We start from the raw sequence: 11,251 nt of genomic DNA, 5'->3' as shown, positions 1-11,251 counted from the left end.
CCATCACCACTGGCGATCAGAGGTGTCTGTTTCATTAGAGCTCGGGTTATCAGAAGGACGACCTGGAAAATGATCCGAAATTATTAGTCATTTTGGCAAATGTTTTAGATTTTAGAAGTCACACAATTTGCATTCCGACTTACCTGGACAACGACCGTATCTGACCAATTGGTAGTCTGCAAAAAATATTGAGGTTCCGCTTTAGTATCGTCATTACAAAAAGATTGTATTTCATTTTTCTGGTTATTTTTCAAAGCACATTCCCTTCCACATATTCCTTTTACTTTCTCTTTCTTTTACTATACTTACTGTTTCCGGTCAAACAATTGTACAGGTTCATGTTACAAATGTTTGTGAATTCTATATATGCGTTGTTTTTAGTATTATGACCACAAACGAGTAACCTCTGATTCGAACAATAACCACAAGAACCATTCTGGGCTTCCCCGCAGCTCCAGGATAGAGCCACAAAAGCGACTTGAGTAAAATAAAACAAAGTTATTGTCGTTGCAGTTTCGTTAGGTACAAAAAACAAAAATAAAAAATAAAGTAACTGCCTTACCTAAAAGTAACGTTGCAATGGTTTTCATGTTATCTGTCGATAAGAAACAATTTGTAACAGTTGCAAAGGTTTACCTGCTTAAATATACCAATCTAGGTACTTCAGGCTTTGAACTGATAATAAATACAATAGCCCCTTGTCTGGATAATAAAAAAATTAAGTGTTTCTATTTACATTTGACTTGATAATAACTTAAATACTTCCAAGAAAAAGACGTTGTCAGTTACATAATGAAGGTTACATGTGAAAAAACTCGGGGGACCGTGTTTTTAACATGTCGCGTTAACTTTTTCGAAAATCTTTTCAGGCAATTGAACCGGTTTACTTCGTCGGTAGAGACTACATCCTCTTTCATTTAGCGGAAACATGAGTTCAAAACTTTAACGGCTGTTATTTCAGCAGGTTTGTATTTTTGTTTTCTTATTCATATTTACATCACACCCTGCCTTTCCTCGCAATTCATTTCGTCCAATTCACAAACATTTCGGAAAGTTACTCTATTGCCTCTTTCGTTAATGCCACAAACACGTTCGTATTCGTCAGTAGAACCCGAACGTTCCTGGGCTTTCCCAAAGAATCCTGTTTCACTATAGCTCCAGGATACAGCCAAGAATTACTTAAGCGTAACGCTGAAATTGTCTTCATATTATTTCTTTGTAAAAGAGGATTTACAAAATACGAAATACCAGCTAATTCATTTACCCCAATTTATGTACTTAAGATATATTAAATTGGTAATAAAATAATAAATACATTTGACTCGAAAATTCAAAATGGACTGTTTTTCTTTAGATTTTGATTGTTAATGTTCTTGGGTTTCCCCGCAGCTCAAGAATAGAGCCAGGAAAGCGACTTAAGTAAAATAAAACGAAATTATTGTCGTTGCAGTTTCGTTAGGTACAAGAAACAAAAATAAAAGGTAAAGTAAATGCCTTACCGAAAAGTAAAACTGAACTCGTATTCATATTACCTGTTGATAAGAAAGGACTTGGACTTGTAACAGTGGTAAAGGTTTATCTGCTTATATATACGAATTTAGGTACTTCAGGCTTTGAACTGATAATAAATACAATACCCACTTGTCTGGAAAATTAAAAATTAAGTGTTTCTGTGTAAATTTGGTTCGATAATGTATTAAATATTCTCAAAAAAAACAAACCGTTTTCAGTTACATAATGAACGTTAAATTTTGAAAAAACTCGGAGGAGCGTGTAGGACACATCACGGTAACTTTTGTCGGAAATGGACTTTTTTATTTCGCCTGTAGAAGCTACATTCTTTATCATCTAGAAAAAACAGGAATTCAAAACTTTAGCAGCAGTTCAGCAGTTTTGCCGTGTAAATCCTAACTAATATTATAAATGCAAATGTGACATATTTCGTTTATTATGAATTCACGCCTTAACTACTCAAACAGTGTCATTGTCAGGGGTACAGGAAAGACATATTTGGGTACTTTTTATCCAGAAAAACAATGCAGTTCCCGAGGAATAGAAAAAATTGCTTTTACGTAGTCGTCGATGATCTTCGACACGTACCTAGTTTGTACATTCACTTCCAATTTTCGTAGTAGGTACCAAATAGTATGTTTGTATGACAGCGAACGCGTTTGTTCAATTCCAACTTCAGACAGAATGTCTTTTGTTATTCGTGCGAGACGAAACTTCAAAGTTCGAACGAAATTTCTCAGTTGCTATTGTCATATGGATACATAAAATAAATACACAACACATACGACTTCAACCTGTGCAATTTAAACATCGAAAGCCTATTATTAATATGTTATTGTTCCTTTTTAAAGTTTCGGTTAATTGAAAACTAGTACACATCACTCTATATACATGAATTAGAACAAATTCGTATATGTAACAGTTCTAGCTGATGCATGAGTTGTTAANACCATCACCACTGGCGATCAGAGAGGTGTCTGTTTCATTAGAGCTCGAGTTTACAAAGGACTATCTGTAAAATGATGCGAAATTATTAGTCATTTTGGCTAATGTTTCAGTTTTTATCGTTTTCACAAAAGTCATACAATTGTATTCCGACTTACGTGTACAATTTCCAGGATATTGGTATACGTAGTCTGCAAAAAAATATTGCGATTTTAATTGAGAATTGTAATTGTAAGAAAATTTTCGTAGGAGATGATATTTCATTTTTCAAAGCACATTCCCTTTACGTTCTTTCTATTTTCCTACTCACTGTTGCCAGTCAAACAATTGTATAGTGTGATGAAACAACTATTTGTGAACACCACGTAAGCGCCATTTATAGTATTACGAGCACAAGCAGGTCGGACCTTTATCGAACAATCACCACAAGAACCATTTTGGGTTTCCCCGCAGCTCCAGAATAGAGCCAGGAAAGCGACTTAAGTAAAATAAAACGAAATTATTGTCGTTGCAGTTTCGTTAGGTGCAAGAANATTGAGGTTTTACATTAGTATTTCGTTGTAAAAAGACTTCCTCAGGAGATAGTATTTCATTTTTTTTTGGTTACTTTTCAAAACACATTCCCTTCCACGTATTCCCTTTACTTTGTTTTCATTTTGCTACTCACCGTTTCCAGTCAAACAATTGTACCGTTTCATGTAACAATCATTTCCGAAGGCCACTAGAGCGCCGGTTCTTTCATTTTGACCACAAACAATTCTGCCATCAGGCGTACCGTACATGTAGCACAATTCTGGGCTTCCCCGCAGCTCCAGGACAGAGCCATGAAAGCGACTTGAGTAAAATAAAGCAAAATTATTGTCGTTGAAGTTTCGTTAAGTACAAAAAACAAAAAAAAGCTAAGGTAACTGCCTTACCTAAAAGTAACGTTGCAATAGTCTTCATATTACTTGTTAAAAAGAGTTATAACAGTCGCAAAGATTAACCTGCTTACATATATTAATTTAGGTACTTCAGGCTTTCAACTGATATTAAATACAATAGCCCCTTGCCTGGATAATTAAAAATTAAATGTTTATTTAAATTTAATTCGATAATATCTTAAACGCTCCCAAAAGCACATATTTAGGACATCGACGACAACGAAGCCGCAGGTAAAACGTATCATGCATTTTTGGTACACACATTGTCAATGGTATGGAAAAAGGCATAGGGTACCTTTTAGTCAGACCAAAATACTCTGTCCGGACCACCCATAGAAAAATTAAAACGAGTGAAATCTAGTCACAAATTATGAGTAGAAACAGAAATACAAAAACCATTGACTGCAAGGTTAGTATACGATTAGAAGATTTTAATTAATTAGTTTCGAATTTATTAATATTACGTTATACAGTGGCTGCATGCTGCTGCAATTCCAAACTTTGGCAGCAGTTATTTCAGCAGTTTTGTCGTGTAGGAGTACGTTATAGCTTCCGTAGTGTCGTTATCAAACTACAGATAATTTTTATAAATGCACGAATGCATGAAATAGCGTTGATATAACGTTATATTGCGTTCATACTTATTTAAAAAATAATTCATAAATATGACAGCTATTTTACGTAAATTTAATAATTTATTAACTAATACATATTTTTATTTATTGCATATGGAACATATGTATTAAGTTTCATCCAAATTTGTTTTCAAAATAATCTGATCCATTCCTGACCATCACCACTGGCGATCAGAGGTGTCTGTTTCATTAGAGCTCGGGGATTCAGAATCACTACCTGTAAAATGATGCGAAATTATTAGTCATTTTGGGTAATGTTTTAGATTTTAGAAGTCACACAATTTGCATTCCGACTTACGTGGACAACGACCGTATCTGGCGAATTGGTAGTCTGCAAAAAATATTGAGGTTCCGCTTTAGTATCGTCATTACAAAAAGATTGTATTTCATTTTTCTGGTTATTTTTCAAAGCACATTCCCTTCCACATATTCCTTTTACTTTCTCTTTCTTTTACTATACTTACTGTTTCCGGTCAAACAATTGTATAGGTTCATGTAACAAACGTTTGTGAATTCTACATATGCGTTGTTTATAGGATTATGACCACAAACGATTTCCCCTTGATTCGAACAATTACCGCAACTCCCATTCTGGGCTTCCCCGCCACTCCAGGATAGAGCCATGAAAGTGACTTGAGTAAATAAAACAAAGTTATTGTCGTTGCAGTTTCGTTAGGTACAAAAAACAAAAATAAAAGCTAACGTAACTGCCTTACCTAAAAGTAACGTTGCAATGGTCTTCATGTTATCTGTTGATAAGAAACAATTTGTAACAGTGGCGAAGGTTTACCCGCTTATATATACCAATCTAGGTAGTTCAGGCTTTCAACTGATAATAAATACAATAGCCCCTTGTCTGGATAATTAAAAATTATATGTTTATTTAGATTTAATTCGATAATATCTTAAACGCTCCCAAAAAAAAGACGTTGCCAGTAACATAATGAAGGTTAAATTTGAAAAAACTCGGAGGAGCGTGNCCACCTATAGAAAAATTAAAACGAGTGAAATCTAGTCACAAATTATGAGTAGAAACAGAAATACAAAAACCATTGACTGCAAGGTTAGTATACGATTAGAAGATTTTAATTAATTAGTTTCGAATTTATTAATATTACATTATACAGTAGCTGCATACTGCTGCAATTCCAAACTTTGGCAGCAGTTATTTCAGCAGTTTTGTCGTGTAGGAGTACGTCATAGCTTCCGTAGTGTCGTTACCAAACTACAGATCATTTTTATAAATGCACGAATGCATGAAATAGCGTTGATATAACGTTATATTGCGTTCATACATGTTTAAAAAAAACTTTATAAATATGACAGCTATTTTACGTAAATTTAATAATTTATTAACTAATACATATTTTTATTTATTGCATATAGAACATATGTATTAAGTTTCATCCAAAATTTGTTTTCAAAATAATCTGATCCGTTCCTGACCATCACCACTGGCGATCAGAGAGGTGTCTGTTTCATTAGAGCTCGGGGATACAGCTGTGAAAAGATGAGAAATTATTAGTCATTTTGGCTAATGTTTTAGATTTTAGAAGTCACACAATTTGCATTCCGACTTACGTGGACAACGACCTCTGACGACATGGTACCCTGCAAAAAATATTGGGTTCCGCTTTAGTATCGTCATTACAAAAAGATTGTATTTCATTTTTCTGGTTATTTTTCAAAGCACATTCTCTTTCACATATTCCTTTTACTTTCTCTTTCTTTTACTATACTTACTGTTTCCGGTCAAACAATTGTATAGGTTCATGTAACAAACGTTTGTGAATTCTACATATGCGTTGTTTATAGGATTATGACCACAAACGATTTCCCCTTGATTCGAACAATTACCGCAACTCCCATTCTGGGCTTCCCCGCCACTCCAGGATAGAGCCATGAAAGTGACTTGAGTAAATAAAACAAAGTTATTGTCGTTGCAGTTTCGTTAGGTACAAAAAACAAAAATAAAAGCTAACGTAACTGCCTTACCTAAAAGTAACGTTGCAATGGTCTTCATGTTATCTGTTGGTAAGAAACAATTTGTAACAGTGGCGAAGGTTTACCCGCCTATATATACCAATGTAGGTACTTCAGGCTTTCAACTGATAATAAATACGATAGCCCCTTGTCTGGACAATTAAAAATTAAATGTTTATTTAAATTTAATTCGATAATATCTTAAACGCTCCCAAAAGAAAAAAGACGTTGTCAGTTACATAACGAAAGTTAAATTTGAAAACACTCGGACGAGCGTGTAGGACATGTGACACGGAAACTTTTTTTCAAAATCTTTTGACGCAATTGGACATTTTTATCTTGTCTGTAGAGGAGGCTACACTCTCTATCATATAGCAAAAACAGGAATTCAAATCTTCCGCAGCAATTATTTCAGCAGTTTTGTCGTGTAGGAGTAGGTTATAGTTTAGGAATTTTGTGATGTCAATAATCCTAACTAATATTATAAATGTAAATGTGAGATAGTTTGTTTAAAACGAATTTACGCCTTAACTACTCAAACAGTGTCATTTTCAGGGGTACAGGAAGGACATATTAGGGTACTTTTTATCCAGAAAAACAATGCAGTCGTTGATGATCTTATGCCCGTACCTAGTTTGTAGGTACATTCACTTCGAATTTTTATAGTAAGTAGGTACCAAATAGTATTTTTGTATGACAGCGAACGCGTTTGTTCAATTTCAAGTTCAGACAGAATGTCTTTTGTTATTCGTTCGCGACGAAACTTCAAAGTTCGAATGAAATTTCTCAGTTGCTATTGTCATATGGATACATAAAATAAATACACAACATACACGACTTCAACCTGTGCAATTTAAACATCGAAAGCCTATTATTAATACGTTATTGTTCCTTCTTAAAGTTTCGGTTAATTGAAAACTAAGACACATCACTCCTTATACATGAATTGGAACAAATTCGTATATGTAACAGTTCTAGCTGATGCATGAGTTGTTAACATTAGAAAATGTTCTAATTGGAAGTGGGAACTTTTATTTTCAATTATTAACAACACAAAAAATACATCTATTTTTTAGTAGTTTTTGTCGTAGATTGCTCCGGTGTTTTGAAGGTAGGCGAACCACAAGGTGGTCATTATTTCGAAATCTGACCTCAACTCGTCAAAAAACTCTTCAATCTGTTCCCTTTTCATTTCCTCGTCCGATTCGTTTAAATCCGATTGTTCCAGGTTTTCTATTGCAAAATCCATCCACATATCGCATATCTCACCAACAGCGGGTTCTATGTACTCTTCCATATTATCCTCAACAAATGTCTGTAATGTTTCCGATATTGTGTAAGGTGCGTTTAATAGAGAATCCAGATAATACTTGAGGACCACTACCGTAATAGGGTTGACCTTGTTCTTTGCTACAGTATCCAGAGCATGAAACTGCTTATAATATTCCGTCGAAATTGATGCAGGTGGGACAGACTCTAATAAACAATAGTAGAGAATAATAAACAAACCCTGAAGGATCACTAAGGAATTCGTGTAGGTATTGCAGGGTTCAAATTAATCGAGAATTTTATTTTAACATCTTTACCTGCACACACAAATACGAAAGCCACAACGAAAGTCCCTGCCATATTTCAAGACCTGGTAATTTACGATTACCTTGGTTCTTACGTGCCACTTTTCGGGAATGTACAGACGTATTAACCCTTCACTGACTTAATCAGTATTTTTGATTCACTAGTTAGCCTAGTAAATAAATATCCACAAATTGCTAGTGATTTAATTATTTCTGATATTCACTGAAAGTAACATCTGAATACCTGGTTCATATTCATCTATGTGCATTTAACATCTACAGTAGGTAAATGCCATTGACCGAAATTAATGGAATCTGGGATTAAGGTTGGTGAATGGAAGCGGCTCCGATTGAGCGATTGACATCTAATAACACAGTTTACAGGGTGTTTGCGAGTCAATCACGTTGACTAAATCGAGTCTGTTCAATTAACTGGAAACCGGGTGCCTCCGCCACAATTGTGCCAATATATTGTCCCAAAAGTGTGCGCCAAACAATTAATTAGAGGCGACTGCAGTTTGAAATAGATAAGCCGAAACGTCTGTACGGACTCCCTTCGTAATAATCAACGATAAAGAGAGTTCGGATACAATCGAGAGTGATGATTGTATAAGCAACGACGACTTTAACACAGCAACACGGAGCAAACAAACAGTATTGTGGCCAACCTCTGACATACGACTTTCAGCATGGGTGTAGCAGTGATGGTAAACCATCCATCTCACGATCTATTGAAGATTTATCAAAAGCACATCGCACAAAAAGTATTCTTGGGATTTTCAGAGTATTTGTACTCTTGCAGAAGACAATTACTGCGTGCTTTAAAACTGACTCTAATTATTTGTCTTGCAAGGAACTAAACAGCGAAAACAGCTATAGAAGCTGTGTAAGAAACGTAATATATTTCTCTAGAACAATGACATCATCAAAAGCGTTAATTAAAAATGCACTCCCATCTCAAGTAGCAAAACAAGATAGAAAAAAAACAGCAGTATAGCCGAGTCAGCAAACAGTTTTGGACACTTTATCGAAGTTTTATTAAAATATAATCATTCATTTGACATCATTTTATTTTAAATTGCAGAGAAACACTAAGGGTATCCAGATTTTTCATTAAACACGTGTTGAAAAGAAAACAATGAAAAACATGAACATTTTATTATTATAAAGAAAATTGAATAACCAAGTAGGTATTTTTAGTATTACATGTGTAGGCAATAAATTTATTGTGCCTTGGTTTGGTCTAAGGATTCTGTTTCGCCTTTACTTAGGGATTTAAGATCTGTAAAATGAAGGAATCAAAATTATTACAGTAATTTGGGCTAATGTTTCAGTTTTTATTGTTTTTAGAGAAGTCGCACAGTTTGCATTCCGACTTACCTGGACAATCATCATATCTGACGAATCGATGGTCTGCAAAAAATATTGAGATTTCACTTTAGTGTTGTCATTGCAGAAAAATATTCTAAAGAGATAGTATTTCATTTCTTGCTTACTCTTCAAAGCACATTCCTTCCGCATATTCCCTTTAGCTTGTTTTCATTTAACTACTCACCGTTTCCAGTGAAACACTTGTATCGGTCCATGTAACATTGATTTGTGAAAAGCACTAGAGCGTCGGTGTTCATGTTAACGCCAGAAACAACTCTCCCACCCGGCGAACATCTAGCACAATTCTGGGCTTCCCCGCAGCTTCAGGATGGAGCGACTTGAGTAAAATAGAGGAAAATTATTGTCGTTGCAGTTTCGCTAGGTACAAGAAACAAAAATAAAAAATAAAGTAACTGCCTTACCTAAAAGTAACGTTGCAATGGTCTTCATGTTATCTGTTGATAAGAAACAATTTGTAACAGTGGCGAAGGTTTACCTGCTAATCTATACCAATCTAGGTACTTCAGGCTTTCAACTGATAATAAACACAATAGCCCCTTGTGTGGACAATTAAAAATTAAATGTTTATTTAAATTTAATTCGATAATGTCTTAAACGCTCCCAAAAAAAAAAAGACGTAACATAATGAAGGTTAAATTTGAAAAAACTCGGAGGAGTGTGTACGACATGACGCGGTAAGTTTCTTTCAAAATCTTTTAACGTAATTGGACTTTTCTACCTCGTCTGTAGAGTATACATTCTCTAATATCTAGCAAAAACAGGAATTCTAAACTTTAGCAGCAGTTATTTCAGTAATTTTGTCGTGTAGGAATAGGTTATAGCTTAAGAATTTTGTGGTGTCAATATTATATATATATATGCAAATGTTGGACTGTCTGTTTGGTTATTACGACTTCACGCCTTAACAACTCAATAAATCATCATTGTCAGGAGTACAGGATAGACATTTTAGGGTATATTTGATCCAGAAGAGCAATACTGTTCCTGAGGGGTGGAAAAATTAGTTTTACGTGGACGTTGATGATCTTTGACACATATTTAGGNGTTCAGTAAAAGTAAATTGCTGTCATTAATTCCTGTATTAGATCAAAATACTATTAGTAGAGTTGGTGGTCGTATCCAACACTATGATTTTAATTACAATAAAAGAAACCGGATAATTCTTCCCCCAAGTCATCTTTTATCATCATTATGTTGTGTGGTATCGGAAAATATTTGATAACGTTAATTATGTCGGGGTTTGGACGAATGCTGGATGTGGGCTGTTCTAGTTTTAGAGAAATGCGAAGTTTAGCTCAGGATAGGAAATAGTGGAGGTACGTGTCCTACCAGTCTTAGGACTGACGACCCTATGATGATAATGATAATGCAAATCATTTGCTAGCCCTGCTACGCGTGACATTCTGGCCGATGGGTGCTCTGCTAAAATATCGTTTTATCACCTACGCCATCCTTTTATAATTGTGGGCTTGATTATGCGGGACCAGTAATAATTAATCTTCGAAAAGGGCGCGTCAGTAAATCCCTTCAGGAATATGTCACCCATCTACGACTTGTCTTTGAAACATTAAAGTCCGTCAGTTTAAAAGTTTCCCTTTTGTAAAGTTTTCTTTGTAAAGAAGTACCTTTTCTTGGACACATAATTTCCACTGAAGGCATTCGTCCAAACCCCGACAAAATTAACGCTATCAAATATTTTCCGATACCACGCAACATAAAAACTTTACGTTCATTTCTTGGCTTGTCAGGCTATTATCGCAAATTTATTAAAAATGATGCAAGAGTTGTTACTCTTACTCGTTGTCTCAAGAAAAATTCAAAAATTGAGTATCAATCCCCACGTTATATAAATGCAGTTAAACAAATTAAAGAAGTGGTAACCAACCCCTATTTAAGCCTACCTTGACTTCTCTAAAATGTTTACCATTGCTTCAGACAAAGCAATCAGTTCAGTTTTATCGCAAGATAAACACCCTATCGCATTTTATAGTAGGACCCTTAATAGAAGATTTATGTTAGCACTTTCGCTCATATATATTTGGCAGGAAATTCATATTACAAACGGATCATCAACCTCTTGTGTGGATACATTCCCTTACAGAACCACAGAACCGACGACTCTGCCGTTTGAAAATTAAGTTACAAGAATATGATTTCGATATCAAACATATTAAAGGTAAAAAAAATCCGTCGTTGATGCTCTGTCTCGAGGAGAAATTAATGCGAAAGATGATTTCGAAAATTTAGACCTTGACTCACTTTTTAATAGAATCGATCTGATTTAATA

At 34.8% G+C, this 11,251-nt stretch overlaps 3 protein-coding genes and 1 long non-coding RNA gene across 6 annotated transcripts in view; all 4 read right to left on the bottom strand.

Annotated features, from left to right (window-relative positions):
• LOC112904268 overlaps window positions 1-661 on the bottom strand; it is a 13,451-nt gene extending 12,790 nt beyond the window's left edge. Inside the window, exons 1-4 of one of the 2 annotated variants that reach the window (XM_025973896.1) lie at window positions 563-661; window positions 310-477; window positions 144-176; window positions 47-62 (exon numbers count right to left, since the gene is read on the bottom strand). In XM_025973896.1, coding sequence (XP_025829681.1) covers window positions 47-62; window positions 144-176; window positions 310-477; window positions 563-590 — 245 coding nt within the window. In that variant the 5' untranslated portion in view covers window positions 591-661. The remainder of the gene's footprint in view (window positions 1-46; window positions 63-143; window positions 177-309; window positions 478-562) is intronic. The other variant, XM_025973899.1, reaches the window with a different exon arrangement.
• Window positions 662-3,790: 3,129 nt separating this feature from the next.
• On the bottom strand, window positions 3,791-4,882 carry LOC112904270. The gene is made up of 2 exons (XR_003231001.1): window positions 4,732-4,882; window positions 3,791-4,647 (listed from the first exon to the last, which is right to left on the bottom strand). It is a non-coding gene; the product is annotated as an uncharacterized LOC112904270 (long non-coding RNA).
• A 197-nt stretch (window positions 4,883-5,079) lies between these two features.
• On the bottom strand, window positions 5,080-9,430 carry LOC112904269. Of its 2 annotated transcripts, none has more exons than XM_025973901.1 (4): window positions 9,366-9,430; window positions 5,759-5,926; window positions 5,597-5,626; window positions 5,080-5,515 (listed from the first exon to the last, which is right to left on the bottom strand). In XM_025973901.1, the coding sequence occupies exons 1-4, from the start codon at window positions 9,391-9,393 to the stop codon at window positions 5,436-5,438; spliced, it is 306 nt and encodes a 101-aa protein (XP_025829686.1). In that variant the 5' UTR covers window positions 9,394-9,430; the 3' UTR covers window positions 5,080-5,435. The 2 variants fall into 2 exon arrangements, with proteins under 2 accessions (XP_025829686.1, XP_025829685.1); XM_025973900.1 differs by lacking the exon at window positions 9,366-9,430 and adding an exon at window positions 6,011-6,063.
• Window positions 6,508-8,396, bottom strand: LOC108732258. Its single transcript, XM_018462950.2, has 2 exons — window positions 7,585-8,396; window positions 6,508-7,474 (listed from the first exon to the last, which is right to left on the bottom strand). The coding sequence occupies exons 1-2, from the start codon at window positions 7,625-7,627 to the stop codon at window positions 7,071-7,073; spliced, it is 447 nt and encodes a 148-aa protein (XP_018318452.1). The 5' UTR covers window positions 7,628-8,396; the 3' UTR covers window positions 6,508-7,070.
• Window positions 9,431-11,251: the final 1,821 nt, after the last annotated feature.

This window comes from Agrilus planipennis, unplaced genomic scaffold, assembly GCF_000699045.2.
Source record: "Agrilus planipennis isolate EAB-ADULT unplaced genomic scaffold, Apla_2.0 scaffold30, whole genome shotgun sequence".
Taxonomy (NCBI): Eukaryota; Metazoa; Arthropoda; class Insecta; order Coleoptera; family Buprestidae; genus Agrilus; species Agrilus planipennis.
Note: the sequence above shows the minus strand (reverse complement) of the source record. Positions and strands in the feature narration are given on the sequence as shown.

Excerpts from the sequence above, each read along its gene's own strand:
- LOC108732258 (XM_018462950.2), bottom strand. The coding sequence starts at position 7,627 with ATGGCAGGGACTTTCGTTGTGGCTTTCGTATTTGTGTGTGCAG. Across the intron at positions 7,475-7,584 it reads TTTCGTATTTGTGTGTGCAG|AGTCTGTCCCACCTGCATCA; the intron begins GTAAAGATGTTA and ends ATTGTTTATTAG.
- LOC112904269 (XM_025973901.1), bottom strand. The coding sequence starts at position 9,393 with ATGAAGACCATTGCAACGTTACTTTTAG. Across the intron at positions 5,927-9,365 it reads CATTGCAACGTTACTTTTAG|TCACTTTCATGGCTCTATCC; the intron begins GTAAGGCAGTTA and ends TATTTACTCAAG. Across the intron at positions 5,627-5,758 it reads CAATTGTTTGACCGGAAACA|GGTACCATGTCGTCAGAGGT; the intron begins GTAAGTATAGTA and ends TATTTTTTGCAG.